We start from the raw sequence: 13,194 nt of genomic DNA, 5'->3' as shown, positions 1-13,194 counted from the left end.
GGTAGCCTCAACTGCTTCATTAGGCAGAGAATTCCACAGATTCACAACCCTTTGTGTGAAGAAGTTCCTCCTCAACTTAGTCCTAAATCTGCTCCCCTTATTTTGAGGCTATGCCCCCCTAGTTCTAGTTTCACCCGCCAGTGGAAACAACTTCCCGACTATCTTATCTATTCCCTTCATAATCTTATATGTTTCTATAAGATCTCCCCTCATTCTTCTGAATTCCAGTGAGTATAGCCCCAGTCTACTCAGTCTGTCCTCATAAGCCAACCCTCTCAACTCTGGAATCAACCGAGTGAATCTCCTCTGCACCCCCTCCAGTGCCAGTATATCCTTTCTCAAGTAAGGAGACTAAAACTGCACACAGTATTCTAGGTGTGGCCTCAGTAGCATCTTATACAGCTGCAACATAACCTTGCTGTTTTTAAACTCCATGCCTCTGGCAATGAAGGACAAAATTCCATTTGCCTTCTTAATTACCTGCTGTACCTGCAAACCAACTTTTTGTGATTCATGCACAAGGACACCTAAGTCCCCCTGCACAGCAGCATGCTGCAATTTTTTACCATTTAAATAATAGTCCATTTTGCTGTTATTCCTACCAAAATGGATGACCTCACATTTACCAACATTGTGCTCCATCTGCCAGACCCTCGCCCACACACTTAAGGAATCAAGGATTTAAAAAAAATCCTACAAGCAGACAAGAAACAAAAAAAGGTCAAGAGGGAGAGAAAAAGATGGAAAGGAGAGAGGATTGTGCTCAGGGATAGGGAGTAAGAAATGAGGGGAGAGGGGTGAAAGAGTGATACAGAGAAGAAGCTAAAAAGAAATGGAAGATAAGGAACAGAAGGGGGAAAGGGAAGGCAATTACATCAGAAGGGAAGTGAGAGAGAAAATAGAGGGGAAGGAGCTGAGAAATGGAGAGAGAGGAGAGAGAAAAGGCAAGGAGGGAAGAAAAAAAAAAGCTGGTTATGTGTGGACAATGATTTTCAAACTTATTGTTATTGTTATTTAGTGGATCATGAGAAGCTAGGGGATATTTTTAGGCTTGACCAAATGTAAAATATTTTATTTATAGGTTATGCCATTGATGATATGTAGCCTGAGTGAGCTGCAAACATTGTCTAAAAATTAAAATGTTGTTTCAACAATTAGATGTACCCAAAAATTTGGGGTAAAAACATCCATGCTAATGTTGCGGTAGCACTGTTAAACAGAAACACAATCTGCTAAAGAGGAAGACTGACTCAACACGTAACTACAAAGTTTGCTAAAGGAAATAAAAGCTGCTTGTTTCACTTACTAGCCCAGCAAAGAAGAAATTCAGTTACACAGGAAACTCCAAACGGCAGTGTTGTTCACAGCAAAGAAAAACACCTTTCGCTCATAAGAAGATGTACGAACTTGAAATGTGATTCACAATTAAGAAAATTCAATGTACACTCAAGAAAATGAAAGAACTTTGGAGGTCAGTAAAACAAAATAGTTCCGTGTATTTGGAGAAGTTCTTTGTGTAAAGGCTCTATCAGTTGATTGTTGATGCAGCTTGTGGTGTTAAAATGCACGGGACCTTTTACTGATTGAGAAGATGGCAGATATTTTCCGGTGATTACCCACACATCCAGTTTATAATTTTGGTTATGGTACTGGCATTTGACTACAATGAGAGAGGTAAAGTAGGAGATACAGCAGCAGTCTGGCCTACTTCATTTTGTATCTCGCAATTCAGCTATACACTGCCAGTAATATGAAAGTTGGCTGGATTTGGTAGAATCAGGGGCAGGTAGAATGTCTCTAAAAGTCAGACAAGACGGGGATGTGGGATTGTGCTGGAGTCACCGAGAATCAATAATAACAATAATGTGCAGTTTTTGTCTGTCTGGACTGTTAGGATTGGTCAGTTTAAGAGGCGCATCTGTTGGTGGGTTGATTGATGGGCCTGGCTTGGTGCTCACAAAGGTATGTGGGGCACGGCGAGGGCCAGAGCATGTGAAAGATGTGCTGCTGCAAGCAGTCAGTGTGTCAGCATCCTGGAGGTTACCATTCAGCAGAAATTATATTGCATGAGCTATATAAATACTGTGGCTACAAGAGCAGGTTAGAGGCCATGAATTCTGCAGCCAGTAACTCACTTCCTGACTCCGAAAAGCGTGCTCACCATCCACAAGTCAAGAGTGTGATCGAATACTCTTCACTTGCCTGAATGAGTGCAGCTCTAACGCAAAAGAAGTTCAAGACCATCCAGCACAAAGCAGCCAACTTGATTGACACCCTTTCCACAAAGATTGACTCCCTCCACCACCAATGCACAGTGGCAGCAGTGTGTACCATATGCAACATGTACCTCATCTTGTGGATTGTACACATCTACAAGATGCCCCAGAGACAGCACCTTCCAAACCTATGACCACTACCAAGAAGGTCAAGAACAGCAGATACCTGGGAACACCACCACCTGAAAATTCCCCTCCAAGCCACTGTAGTGCCCTAATTATGTTAGGAATTGTGGGCTTTATACAAAAAGAAAAATGTGTGATTTGCACATGTCGATTCAGTCTAACAACAACAAATTTATTTGAGCAACTTTTAACTTGCGCAGAGAGAAACTGAAACTAAAACAGCAGCCTGTGCAACACCCTAATAACGTCACCATCTAATCATGTGACTGGTTTTAAAGCAATCATGCAACCATTTAAATATATAACATCCCTCCCTCTTTACTTCTGTGGTCATGGTAACAAATTACTTTGAGGTTATACATAGGATCAATAGTACTCTAGACAGTACTATGCATCATTATTCATTATACACAGTCAATAAGAAAGTCAATCCGGAGGACGTCCATTCCTTTTTGGTTGTATACGATATTCTGGAATTTGGCTGTCCTTGACCCCAGAAGAATGATTTGGAACTTCTGTGAACATATCTTCTCTTGGAACTAACTCTACAACATTCTCATGTGGTATTGTGACAGAGACACAATTATCCAGCAACTCAGATTCAACTGGTAGTTCCGTACTAGTATTTACAGCACTAGGGATTAAAGAAGTTGCTACTTCTGGAGATAATTCTGCGAAATCATTTTGAGATGATCACAATTGGTCAGCATGGCATCACCAAACTAATTCACCTTCAGTTTGAACTGTGTAAGAATATGGACCTGTTTATGCAAAAACCATTTCTCACTCATGGCATAATTACTTTCTACCCTTTGATCTCCTTGTTGCAATGAGTGTTGTTTGCCCTCGCGTCTCATCTAGCAACTTGAGATTGTTGTTGATGCTCTACTATATCTGAAATTTCAGGAGGAAATAACAGTTCAAACATAGTTCTTAGCTTTCTCTTTAAGAGTAATAGTGCAGGCAAACTTTGGGTAGTTGCATGAGTAGTGTTTATGTAAAATGCCAAAAAGCTATTCACAAAACGTGATTACGAACATTGCTCTCTTGAAGTTTTGAAATAATTTTTCAAGGATTGTATGAATCTTCCAGCTAATCCATTGATTGATAATGCGTGGATTTTATATGCTGAATAACATTAACTTTGAGATCCTCAAACTCTTGTGAAGTAAACTGTGAACCATTATTGCAAAACTTGTTCCAGTTTGCAAAGATTTCTTCAAGTTTTTCGATGGTTTGTTCAGATGTAGTAGATTTCATGATAACATCTTCTGGCCACAATGAGTTTGCATGTAACATGTAACCCTCAAATGGACTAGCAAAATCTACATGCATCATTGCCATGGCATTTTAGACCACTCCCAAGGGTGTAGAGACAATGGTGGTGTATTTCTTATGGGGGTTGGTTTAGCTCAGTTGGGTGGACAGCTGGTTATTGATGCAGAGCAACGCCAACAGCTTTGGGTTCAATTCCCGTATTGGCTGAGGTTATTCATGAAGACCTGCCTTCTCAATCTTGCCCCTCGTCTGAGGTGTGGTGACCCTCAGCTTAAATCACCAACAGCCACAGCCTATGGTCTTCTGGGACTACGGTGGCTTTTGTGCACAGGATTCCCACTTTTTCTTCAATCTGAGCATCCAGACACGGCCACCAAAAATAACTATGTGCTAATTCCATCATCCGGACTATACTAGGATGTCCTTCATGTAGTTGTTCAAGAACTCTCACAAAGATTAGGAGGAGTCTTCACTCAGATTCCCCACAATAGACACCCATCTTGGACGGTTAACTCAAGCTGTCTTGACACATGCTTTCAAATCAGGATGTGAACAATACATTCCAGCTATTGTTCCTTTCAATACTGTATCCATCACCTTCCCCATCATGAGATCATTTCTGGTATGCCTCTGAATTTGAGAAGCTGTCACAGGCAAATGATCTACTGATGGAAAATGAAGAATAAGCAAAACTAGTTGGTGGTATCTGCTCAATGGGGAAAGGTAAACATGATAATGCATGATCTGGCACTCTGACTGCTGATACTTCATATCGTAGGAGTGTGCAGATAAGATCAGTGTTCATCTTTGCAATCCCCTAGCAGCTAACAACAGCCTGCCTTTATACAGCCCAAAAATAGTAGTTAAGAGTCAATGATCAGTCAATAATGTGAAATGACGACCATGTAAATAACGATGAAACATTCGTATGCCAAAAATTATACTCAGTGCTCCTTCTAGCTGAGCATAGTGAGATTCAGCACTAGTCAGAGTACACAAAGCAAAAGCTATTAGTCGTTCTTTTCCTGAAAGGTATAATACGTGAAAATATTGCCCCTACTCCATAAGATGAAGCATCGCAAGCAAGCAGTAATGGTAGCTTCGGATTCAAATGAACCATTACATCAGACTTCTGTAAAGCATCATTGACATCCTTACTGCTTACTCATATTCTGTTGTCTGCTCCCATGACTGGTTCTCACACAGTAAATTATGCAATAGCTTCAATGATGCAGCTACGTTAGGAAGAAATTTGCCATCATAATTTATTAATCTAGAAAGGACCTCAATTGCATCACATTCATCAGATGTGGTGCTTCTAAAATCACTTCCATCTTTTTTGGTGTGTTATGTAGGTCTTTACTATCAATAACGTGACGCAAATACTCAACTGGCGTCTGGAAAAAGTCACACTTTTCTTTCTTCATACTCAGACCATGTGCTTGAAGACGTTCCAATGTTGCTTCTAAATTGTTCGAGTACTCTTGTTCACTGGACTCTGTGATTAGAATATAATCCAGGTAACATTTTATACTATAGGGACCACTTAAAATCTGATGCACCATCTTTGGAATAGGGCTGATGTAAATGTTATTCCAAAAAGTAATATTTTATAACAAAAAAAACCTTTATGAGTAATGCTGATAAGGAATGGTTGAGATTCAATGACTACAATCATCTGTAAATATGCTTGTGAAAGATCAATCTTGCTGAATTTCTGCTCACCTGATAACCCAATAAACAAATCTTCAGTTAAAGGAAGCATATATTGATCAGCACAAAACACTAGATTTATGATTGTTTTAAAATCACCACAAATATGAACTGAATCATCAGATTTCATGACCGGTATGATGGCGGTAGCCCAGTCACTCATTGTAATTGGCTCTAACACACCACTGTTAGCAAATCATATTAATTCTTCTTCAATCTTGGGATAAATTTTATATGGTTTTGAGACTTTTTGGTTGACTATTAGGCTTTATTTTGAGTTTCACTTAAACTCCTTTATTGAGCCAAGAGTCTCTATGAAAACACTCTTGTATTTATTCAGAAGGTGTTATAGGTCTGTTTTGACATTGACCAATCTGTTGACTGCCCTCCAATTAACTGTTATCTTCTCCAACCATGATCTCCCAAATAGAGCTGGAAAATTACCCCGTACCACATGGAGAGGCAACTCCACTGTTTGCCCACTCAACTATATGTTGACCCTGATGTAACCTTTTAAAGGCATGATCTCTTCTGCCTATGTCCTTAATATCACATCAGCTGGTTTCAAAGTTTTCATTTTATTTTATTGGTGTCACAAGTAGGCTTACATTAACACTGTAATGAAGTTACTGTGAAAATCTTCTAGTCACCACACTCCAAAAGAAAAATGCTTCAGTTTTTGTTGATAATTAGTCTCAGGAATTTAAGATATAACAGCATCAGTATCAACCTCCATCCTAATAGGTTGATTGCTTCACTTTAGAATTACCCACAATCTATGTGATTCACTCTTTCTGGATAAAACGTTCAGTTGGAGCTCTTCATCTAATACCTTCACAGTCATAAATCTTTTATTTCATGGTGGAAATTCATTTTGTAGAATGCAGCTTGTTTTTCTTCTAGAAAGTATCCAAATTCTTCTTCTGAATATTCTTCTCAAGGGAAGCTGGTCTAGCCCAACTTTTGCAATGCGACCCATTTTGCCACAATTCTTGCATTGACTATCCTTGCTCCAGCATTCACTTGCTGACTGGCCCATCTGTGACATGCCTGTTGCTGATTTGAATTCTTATGGGCAGTTCCTGCACCATTTGTGAAGCCTCTTTAGCAGCCAGTTCCATTGACACTGTGATTTCTACTGCTGTCTTTAAAGTCAAAGCACGTTCAGTAAGCAATCGTCTCTGAATAGCCTCATTTTGGAGACCACAAACTAGATGATATCGAAGAGTATCTTATAATGACTCATCAAATTCACAATGTTGTATCAGCCTTTTTAACATTGCCAGAAACTGAGCAATACTTTCACCTTCCACTTGGTTTCTTCAGTGGAACCTGAACCGTACCAGAATGCTCAGTGGCTTTGGAGAGTAACACTCTTTAAGGATCTTTGTCAATTCATTGTAAGCTTTGGTTCCTGGCTTTGCTGAATGAACTAAGTTCCGGAGCAAATGGAATGTTTTACTTTCTATTGTATTGAGAAAAGCTGGTTTGAGCAACTTGTTTGCAATTTTACTCAACTGTACAAACTACTGAAAACACTCTGCATATGAACGCCATGATTCACTTTTTCATTGGAAGGTCCCATGGTTCCTAACTGACCCATCATTTCTGTTGCAGTTGCTAGTGACTTGAAGCTGCTCAGTATATTTATTTTTGCTGTCTTCCCAGTATTCCTTTTTATACCCTGGAGACAATTGACAATGCATTTTTTCTTTCAATTGGCCCCAGCTGTACAGCGAAGCAACCCTTCTTTTCAACTATGCCAGATACTGCCTGGAATCTTGCCTTCTTTGATTGGAAAAAAACAATCTTTTAAAACCACACAGAGCCTTTTTCTTACTTGGTCTTCCTGCATTGGCCCTTCAATCTTTAATTCTATTGTTGCTTCTCCACAGCCTTCTAATATTTGAAGTGTGAGGACCCACAATGTTTTTTCCTCTCCACTTAGGATCTTTTCTCAGTGTTTTTTATGAAATAAAATCCTGACTCATCGCCAATTGTCTTTTTGTAATGTCCTAACTATATTAGTGATTGTGGGTCTTAAACAAAAAGAAAAGGTTTGCACATGTAAATTCAAACTAACAACAACAGATTTATTCTAGCAGCTTTTGCTTTACACAGAGTGAAACTGAAACTAAAACAGCAGCCTGTGCAAGCACCCTAATGACATCACTATCAAATCAAGTGACTGGCTCTTAAAGTCATCGTGCAACCATTTAAATATATGACAGCCACTTGCCATGCTGACTTGGAAATATATCATCATTCCTTTACTATCACTGGGTCAAAATACTGGAATTCCTTCCCTAATGGTACCGTCGATGTATCTACACCACATAGACTGCAGTGGTCAAGAAGGTGGCTCACCACCACCTTCTCAAGGGCAATTATAGATGAACAATAAATGCGGGCCTAGCGAGTGACACCCACATCCCGCAAATGAATAAAAAAAGCTGTTCAAAGAAAACATGGACTCTGTGCGTGTGTTTGTGTGTGTGCATGTGTTTATGTGAAATGGTGAAGATGTTCCCTGACAGTTATCAATGTTGCGTTTTGTTAAAGCTGGGGGTTTGGGAATTGACAAGGAGCACTAGGATTCATCCATTTCCACTCAGCTCTCTCCAGTGGTGTTAACGTACAGTAGTACAGGGGATTAGTATGTGCAAGTGTTACCTAGAATCACCTCAGCAGCCCGGCACTGGTCGTGTCCTGCAGTCAGGACTGACCCAAGAAGGTACTGCATGCTGTACCAATGTGATAAAGAGTGAAATTGTGGTCATCTTCCACTTGGTGTGTGGTGCTGTTTTGAGTTTAGTTCAGGCATAACAAATCCTACTGAAATTTAATTATATGATTTTTGAAATGTCAACCCAGAAACAACTACTTGCAGGGGGTGGGGGCCAGGAAGGTCGGGGTCAATATGAAAATGTGCTGGAATGGGATAGCATGAGATAAAAGTCATGACGCAGGATGTGTGACTTGGGAAGTATGAATTGGCATGGGATGGAGAAGATATTGGCAGGAGAGGGTTGGCATGATACAATGTTTGAAAAGGTTTATTATTTTAAAGTTATTTGTGTTAAAACTGAAGACTTGAATGAGAAAGTTTTAGAAAGCTGTCAGTGAATTAAAATAATTTATTAGTTTTGATTCTATAAACAAAAATGAAAGTAGTTTATACATCCAGAGTTTCTGCAGTCAAACTTCAATGGATAAGCCACCGCCCAGACTTAGATAAAAGGTAGAAACAGATTTAATATTTCTGCTAAACCAGAATCCTGAATGAGAATTTTATCATGAAACAAAATCGTCATTTAGGAAGCTGTTTTCTTCAATGATACGGAGTGCTTATTCTTTGAGCAAAATTGAGCCATCAGATATAAACCTGCCTTTACAACACAATAGAAAAAAACTTTCCAATTGGACTTTCATTTTCTTATGACTATAAACAAGACATACCATCAAATCCTTGACAAAATTTGTATTTATATTCCTAGGCTTGCTTTTTACACATGGACAACTTTATGTACCTGCCTCCTCCCCCTCCCCTCTGTACCCCCTCCAACTTCCTCGCCCGTACTCCCTCATCTCTCCTCCTCCCCCTTCCCTCTTCACCCTCCGCTCCTCTCCCCCTGAATTTTAAATGCTAAAGTTTAACATTTGCTTGAAAAGCATATCCTCTGGCCACCCACTCATTTTCTGGCTTTAAAAGATATATTTTCTCCTCTTAATAACTTCCTAAATGTTTATATTTTTCCACTAGGAGCTAAGTTTATGACATGGCTCAAAAGACTGTTGCATAGGGGTTTCGATTATGTTTTGAAGCTATATGCTAGTTGCAGTATTTGATTAGAAAAATTAGGGATGGGGGTAAGGGCAAAATGCTCCTGCGTCAATTCTCACTCAGTAAGGGGGAGCTTTTTTCCCTTTATAAAGTACCACTGTCTTCCTGAAGATGGCGCCTGGGAGTGGGAGGTTGCCCGGCAAGCTGATCGGGAATCGCACCGCCCCCTGCCGGCCGGAGGAGGACGTGGTGAGCACCCGACCCCGACAGAGCGGGGAAGGTGATGGGGGAGACGCTCGCCCCCTGCCGGCCGGGAGGAGAAGGTGGCGGTGAGGGAGGCGCTCGCCCCCTGTCGGCCGGGAGGAGAAGATGGCGATGGTCCTCCAGCGCCGACCCAGTGCGAGCTGGGAAGACACGCCCAAGATGGCGGCAGGATTGAAAAGTTGCGCCCGGTGGTGTGTGCTCTGACCGGGTCGCTCAGGGGACAGGGTGGCCGGGGGGGGAGGGACCGTGGCGTCCGGCCCGCACACCGCCCATTAGCGCCGCGGGTTGAGACAGCGCTCCGATGTCGCTGCAGTAATGTCATTGTGGGCGGCGGGAGTCGGGGGTTTTGTCGCCGTCGCCCGGGTTGTGAGGAGTTACCGCTGGTTCTTCAGCTAGAAATGGAGGATGATGCGAAGAAAGGTAAAAAGGTGAGAATTTGAGCGCGGCGCGGGCTGGTGTGGTTAGCAGGGTCGGTGGGTGAGCTGTAAATCCCTCCCTCCCTCAGGGAACTAACCTTCCCGGGCTGTTTGTTTATTTGTACTGGGCGTGGGTAAATTTCTCACCAGCATTGGCACCGACTATAATCCCAACAGCTGGATTCGGGGGTGGAAAAAATAAATCGTAGTGGTCTTGTAAAAGCTGGAACAAAATGTAGACTAGCCTGTCTGAATTTGCCATTTGACCCAAAATATATTTGCACTTTGGCGAGGGTGGGTGCAGGTAATTTGGAGCTGTGTACTTTTAAAAAAAACAGAGGAAACTTCGAGGTTCAAAACAAGAGTTTTTCAGATGCAGTTGTTTAAACTTGAGATGCTCAGTGAAGGGCGTTTCTCTGACTACTCCGGGTTGGGCTGTTTTTCAACGGTGACTTTTTTTTTCTAACGTCCGCTGGGAGCTGCAGGCGGAGGAGGCACTGACTGAGACCAAACTTGCACAGTGTCTTCCCGCTCCCCTCCCCTCCCCTCCCCAGAAGTGTAAACGTGTTTCCAAGCACCGTCCTGCTTCATTTCCAGCCTCTAGAGTGTTTAGCTTTTTTTGGTGTGTGGCGGGGCGGGGGAGGGTTTAACTTGACATCTCGTTCCCTGGCTTCTTGAAAAGTGAAAAGAGTTGTGGCGCTAAAATATAAAGTAACAGAGGCGCATAACGCGAAAATGTTCTGCAGCAAGTGTTTTTTTTCGTTTCATCCAGTCGACAGCGGTGGAATTTCAAATTGAGAATGAACATAAGTCCACTGCTTCAAATGTGGAGTTTTCTTTTGCGGTGCAGTTTGATTAGGCAGGTGTCCAACATTGTGACTTTCAGTTTGCAAGCTGATCGAAACTGTTATTTCATAGAGCCTGCATGTCATGCTACAGCGCACAGTTTGTACAAGGCTTTCGATATCCGTTGTGATTTTTTTTTAGGATTATATACTATAAAAATTAGCTGTTTGGTTCAGCAGATCGGGATATCTTCACACGAGCCAGCTCAAACCCTTCAATAATTCTGGTTCTTGATCCCGTTCAAAATGTATTGCTTCTGAATCAACATTGATTTGTGGCCGAGAATCTCCATATCCATAAACAATTAACTTGTGTTAGCCTCCACTTTAACTTTTGTAATTGTCTTCTAATTTGTATATTGCCCAGGTCAGCAATACAGAAATCTTCTGTCTATTAGCTTTTTCATAATGTTAGGCTTCCAGGTGACTGATGCTCCAACTTATTGAGTTCTTTGAAAATGTCATTCTGTTCAAAAATTAATCTACACAATGTTTCCCTCTGTTGCTTGTAATAATCCTCTTTATAATTGCGTACCCAAAACTGCATGCAGCACCTCACCTGTAACTACTGGTGCAGGCTCAGTTCTTTCTCGCTTCTGTATTTTTATGCCCTCTGGATACACAATCAAGGATTCTATGAAAGATCAACGTGAAACATTAACTCTGTTTCTCTTTCCACAGTTGGTGTCTGACCAGAGTATTTCCACCGCGTTCTGTTCATATTTCAGATTTCCAGCAGCTACAATATTTTGCTTTTGTATTAAGGATATTGTTTTTCATCTTTGTTTAGCGTTGCTATCTTTAATCTTTAATTGTGCATAAATTCCTATTTTCCAAAAAATGTTTTCTATATTGCAACCGGGGATTGCAACTGAATTCTGTTCCATTAACTTAAGCGTTGCAATTGTTGAAGATTCATTAGTTTATAGTAAAATGATGGGCAAGTTATACCTTGATACATGATGCATTCTGGCTTTCAAGTGTCTTATTCTTGTGATTTTTTTTAACCATTGCACTCTATGGATGGACTGGCTGCTGTGCAAGTTTTTGATGTTTTCTTCCAACAAGTGTAAACAAAAGCAAGTCCTATACCCAGTAAGATAAAATAGGGGGTTTAAAAAAAGAGAAATTGGACAGTGGTCATAGCCATTATTTTTGACCTTACTACTGCAATTTAGTCCTGAAGGAAATTAAGTACCATGTGGTTTTGGACAATACTTTTGTAATTTTCTCTTGCAGTGTACCGCTATGGACATTTAGTTCTCCTAGCTATTGCTATTTGGGAAATGCATTTCTTTGAGCTAAGTAATTAGATGAGTTACTTGATTATTAAATTTTGGTTTCTGCTTATTTGTTGACATGTGACTGTGTGCTCTTCAGTTTTGTTTGGTGGGGGCATTGGGAATAAGCAATAACTTGTGTTTTATTCTCTTGATATTTTGGTGAGAATTTTTTTTGGCTTGCAATTGTTGTAATCTTTCAAATAGGACCAAGTGCCAAAGTAGATCATCAGTTTAAGTAAGCAGTATGCTGGGTTGAGAATTTGAGTGGCTTCCATTCCAGATATATATTGTTTGATCCTCCTTTAAACTTGTTGTTCTGACTGACGAGTTGCACTTCAGTGATCTTATTGAAGTAACGGGATGGACCTAAGCTGATGCACTGCCAAAGTGATTCTGAAAAAGGATCAAAAGAAACGTGCATATGAAATACATTTTTAGTTTCAGCAGCATGTATTGCGAAACCACTGAACCAGCCTGTATATGTACCAGGAGCAGAAACACTTGTACAACAAAGAAAATTACAGCACAGGAACAGGCCCTTCGGCCCTCCAAGTCTGCACTGATCATGCTGCCTGACTGAACTAAAACCCCCTACCCTTCTGGGGATCAGTAGTGACATCGTCAACACCTATTCATTTCTGAACTGTAGATGAAATTGATGCATTTTTCAGACTTTTGGAACTCTTTCCTGGTTTACCTGTTGCAATCTACGCATAAGCTGGCTCTTACCTGACAATTTTCTCTACCCCTAAAATGTACTGATTCCTAAGTGTCGGTTCATGAGCATTTATTAATCAGATGTGAATGAATTTGGCACGGCTGCATTTATTGTTCACCCTGGTTTCCCCTGAAGCTTCCAGTGAGATTCCATGGACTACTGCAGTCCACGTGATGGTACTTCCATGATGGAAATTACCAGGATTTTGACAGTGACAATAGTGCGCTGGCAGTCTGTTCATTCCCTTTTTAAAGTTGGAATTGAATCTGCTTCCATCATTTTCAAGTCGTGCATTCCAAGTCATAATTTAAATTAAATTCTCCTAATTTCTTTTTGCCAATTATCTTGGGCTATCTTGTTCTCTGGTTACTGACCCTCATGATGTGGAGATGCCGGCGTTGGACTGGGGTAAACACAGTAAGATGTCTAACAATACCAGGTTAACGTCCAACAGGTTTATTTGGTAGCAAAAGCCACTAGCTTTCGGAACA

The 13,194-nt window shown here is 40.8% G+C and overlaps 1 protein-coding gene across 3 annotated transcripts in view; it reads left to right on the top strand.

Annotated features, from left to right (window-relative positions):
* The first annotated feature begins 9,573 nt into the window (after window positions 1–9,573).
* Window positions 9,574–13,194, top strand: part of LOC144493660 (cerebral cavernous malformations protein 2 homolog) — a 440,921-nt gene continuing 437,300 nt past the window's right edge. For 2 of the 3 annotated variants that reach the window (XR_013497771.1, XM_078212947.1), the window contains exon 1: window positions 9,580–9,869. Coding sequence is in view for 2 of the 3 variants with exons in the window: in XM_078212947.1 (XP_078069073.1) it covers window positions 9,840–9,869 (30 nt within the window). In the remaining variant the exon portion in view is untranslated. Of the gene's footprint in view, window positions 9,870–13,194 lie in introns of all 3 variants that reach the window. The other variant, XM_078212948.1, reaches the window with a different exon arrangement.

The sequence above is a fragment of the Mustelus asterias genome, chromosome 5 (genome assembly GCF_964213995.1).
Source record: "Mustelus asterias chromosome 5, sMusAst1.hap1.1, whole genome shotgun sequence".
NCBI classification, from domain to species: Eukaryota; Metazoa; Chordata; class Chondrichthyes; order Carcharhiniformes; family Triakidae; genus Mustelus; species Mustelus asterias.
Note: the sequence above shows the minus strand (reverse complement) of the source record. Positions and strands in the feature narration are given on the sequence as shown.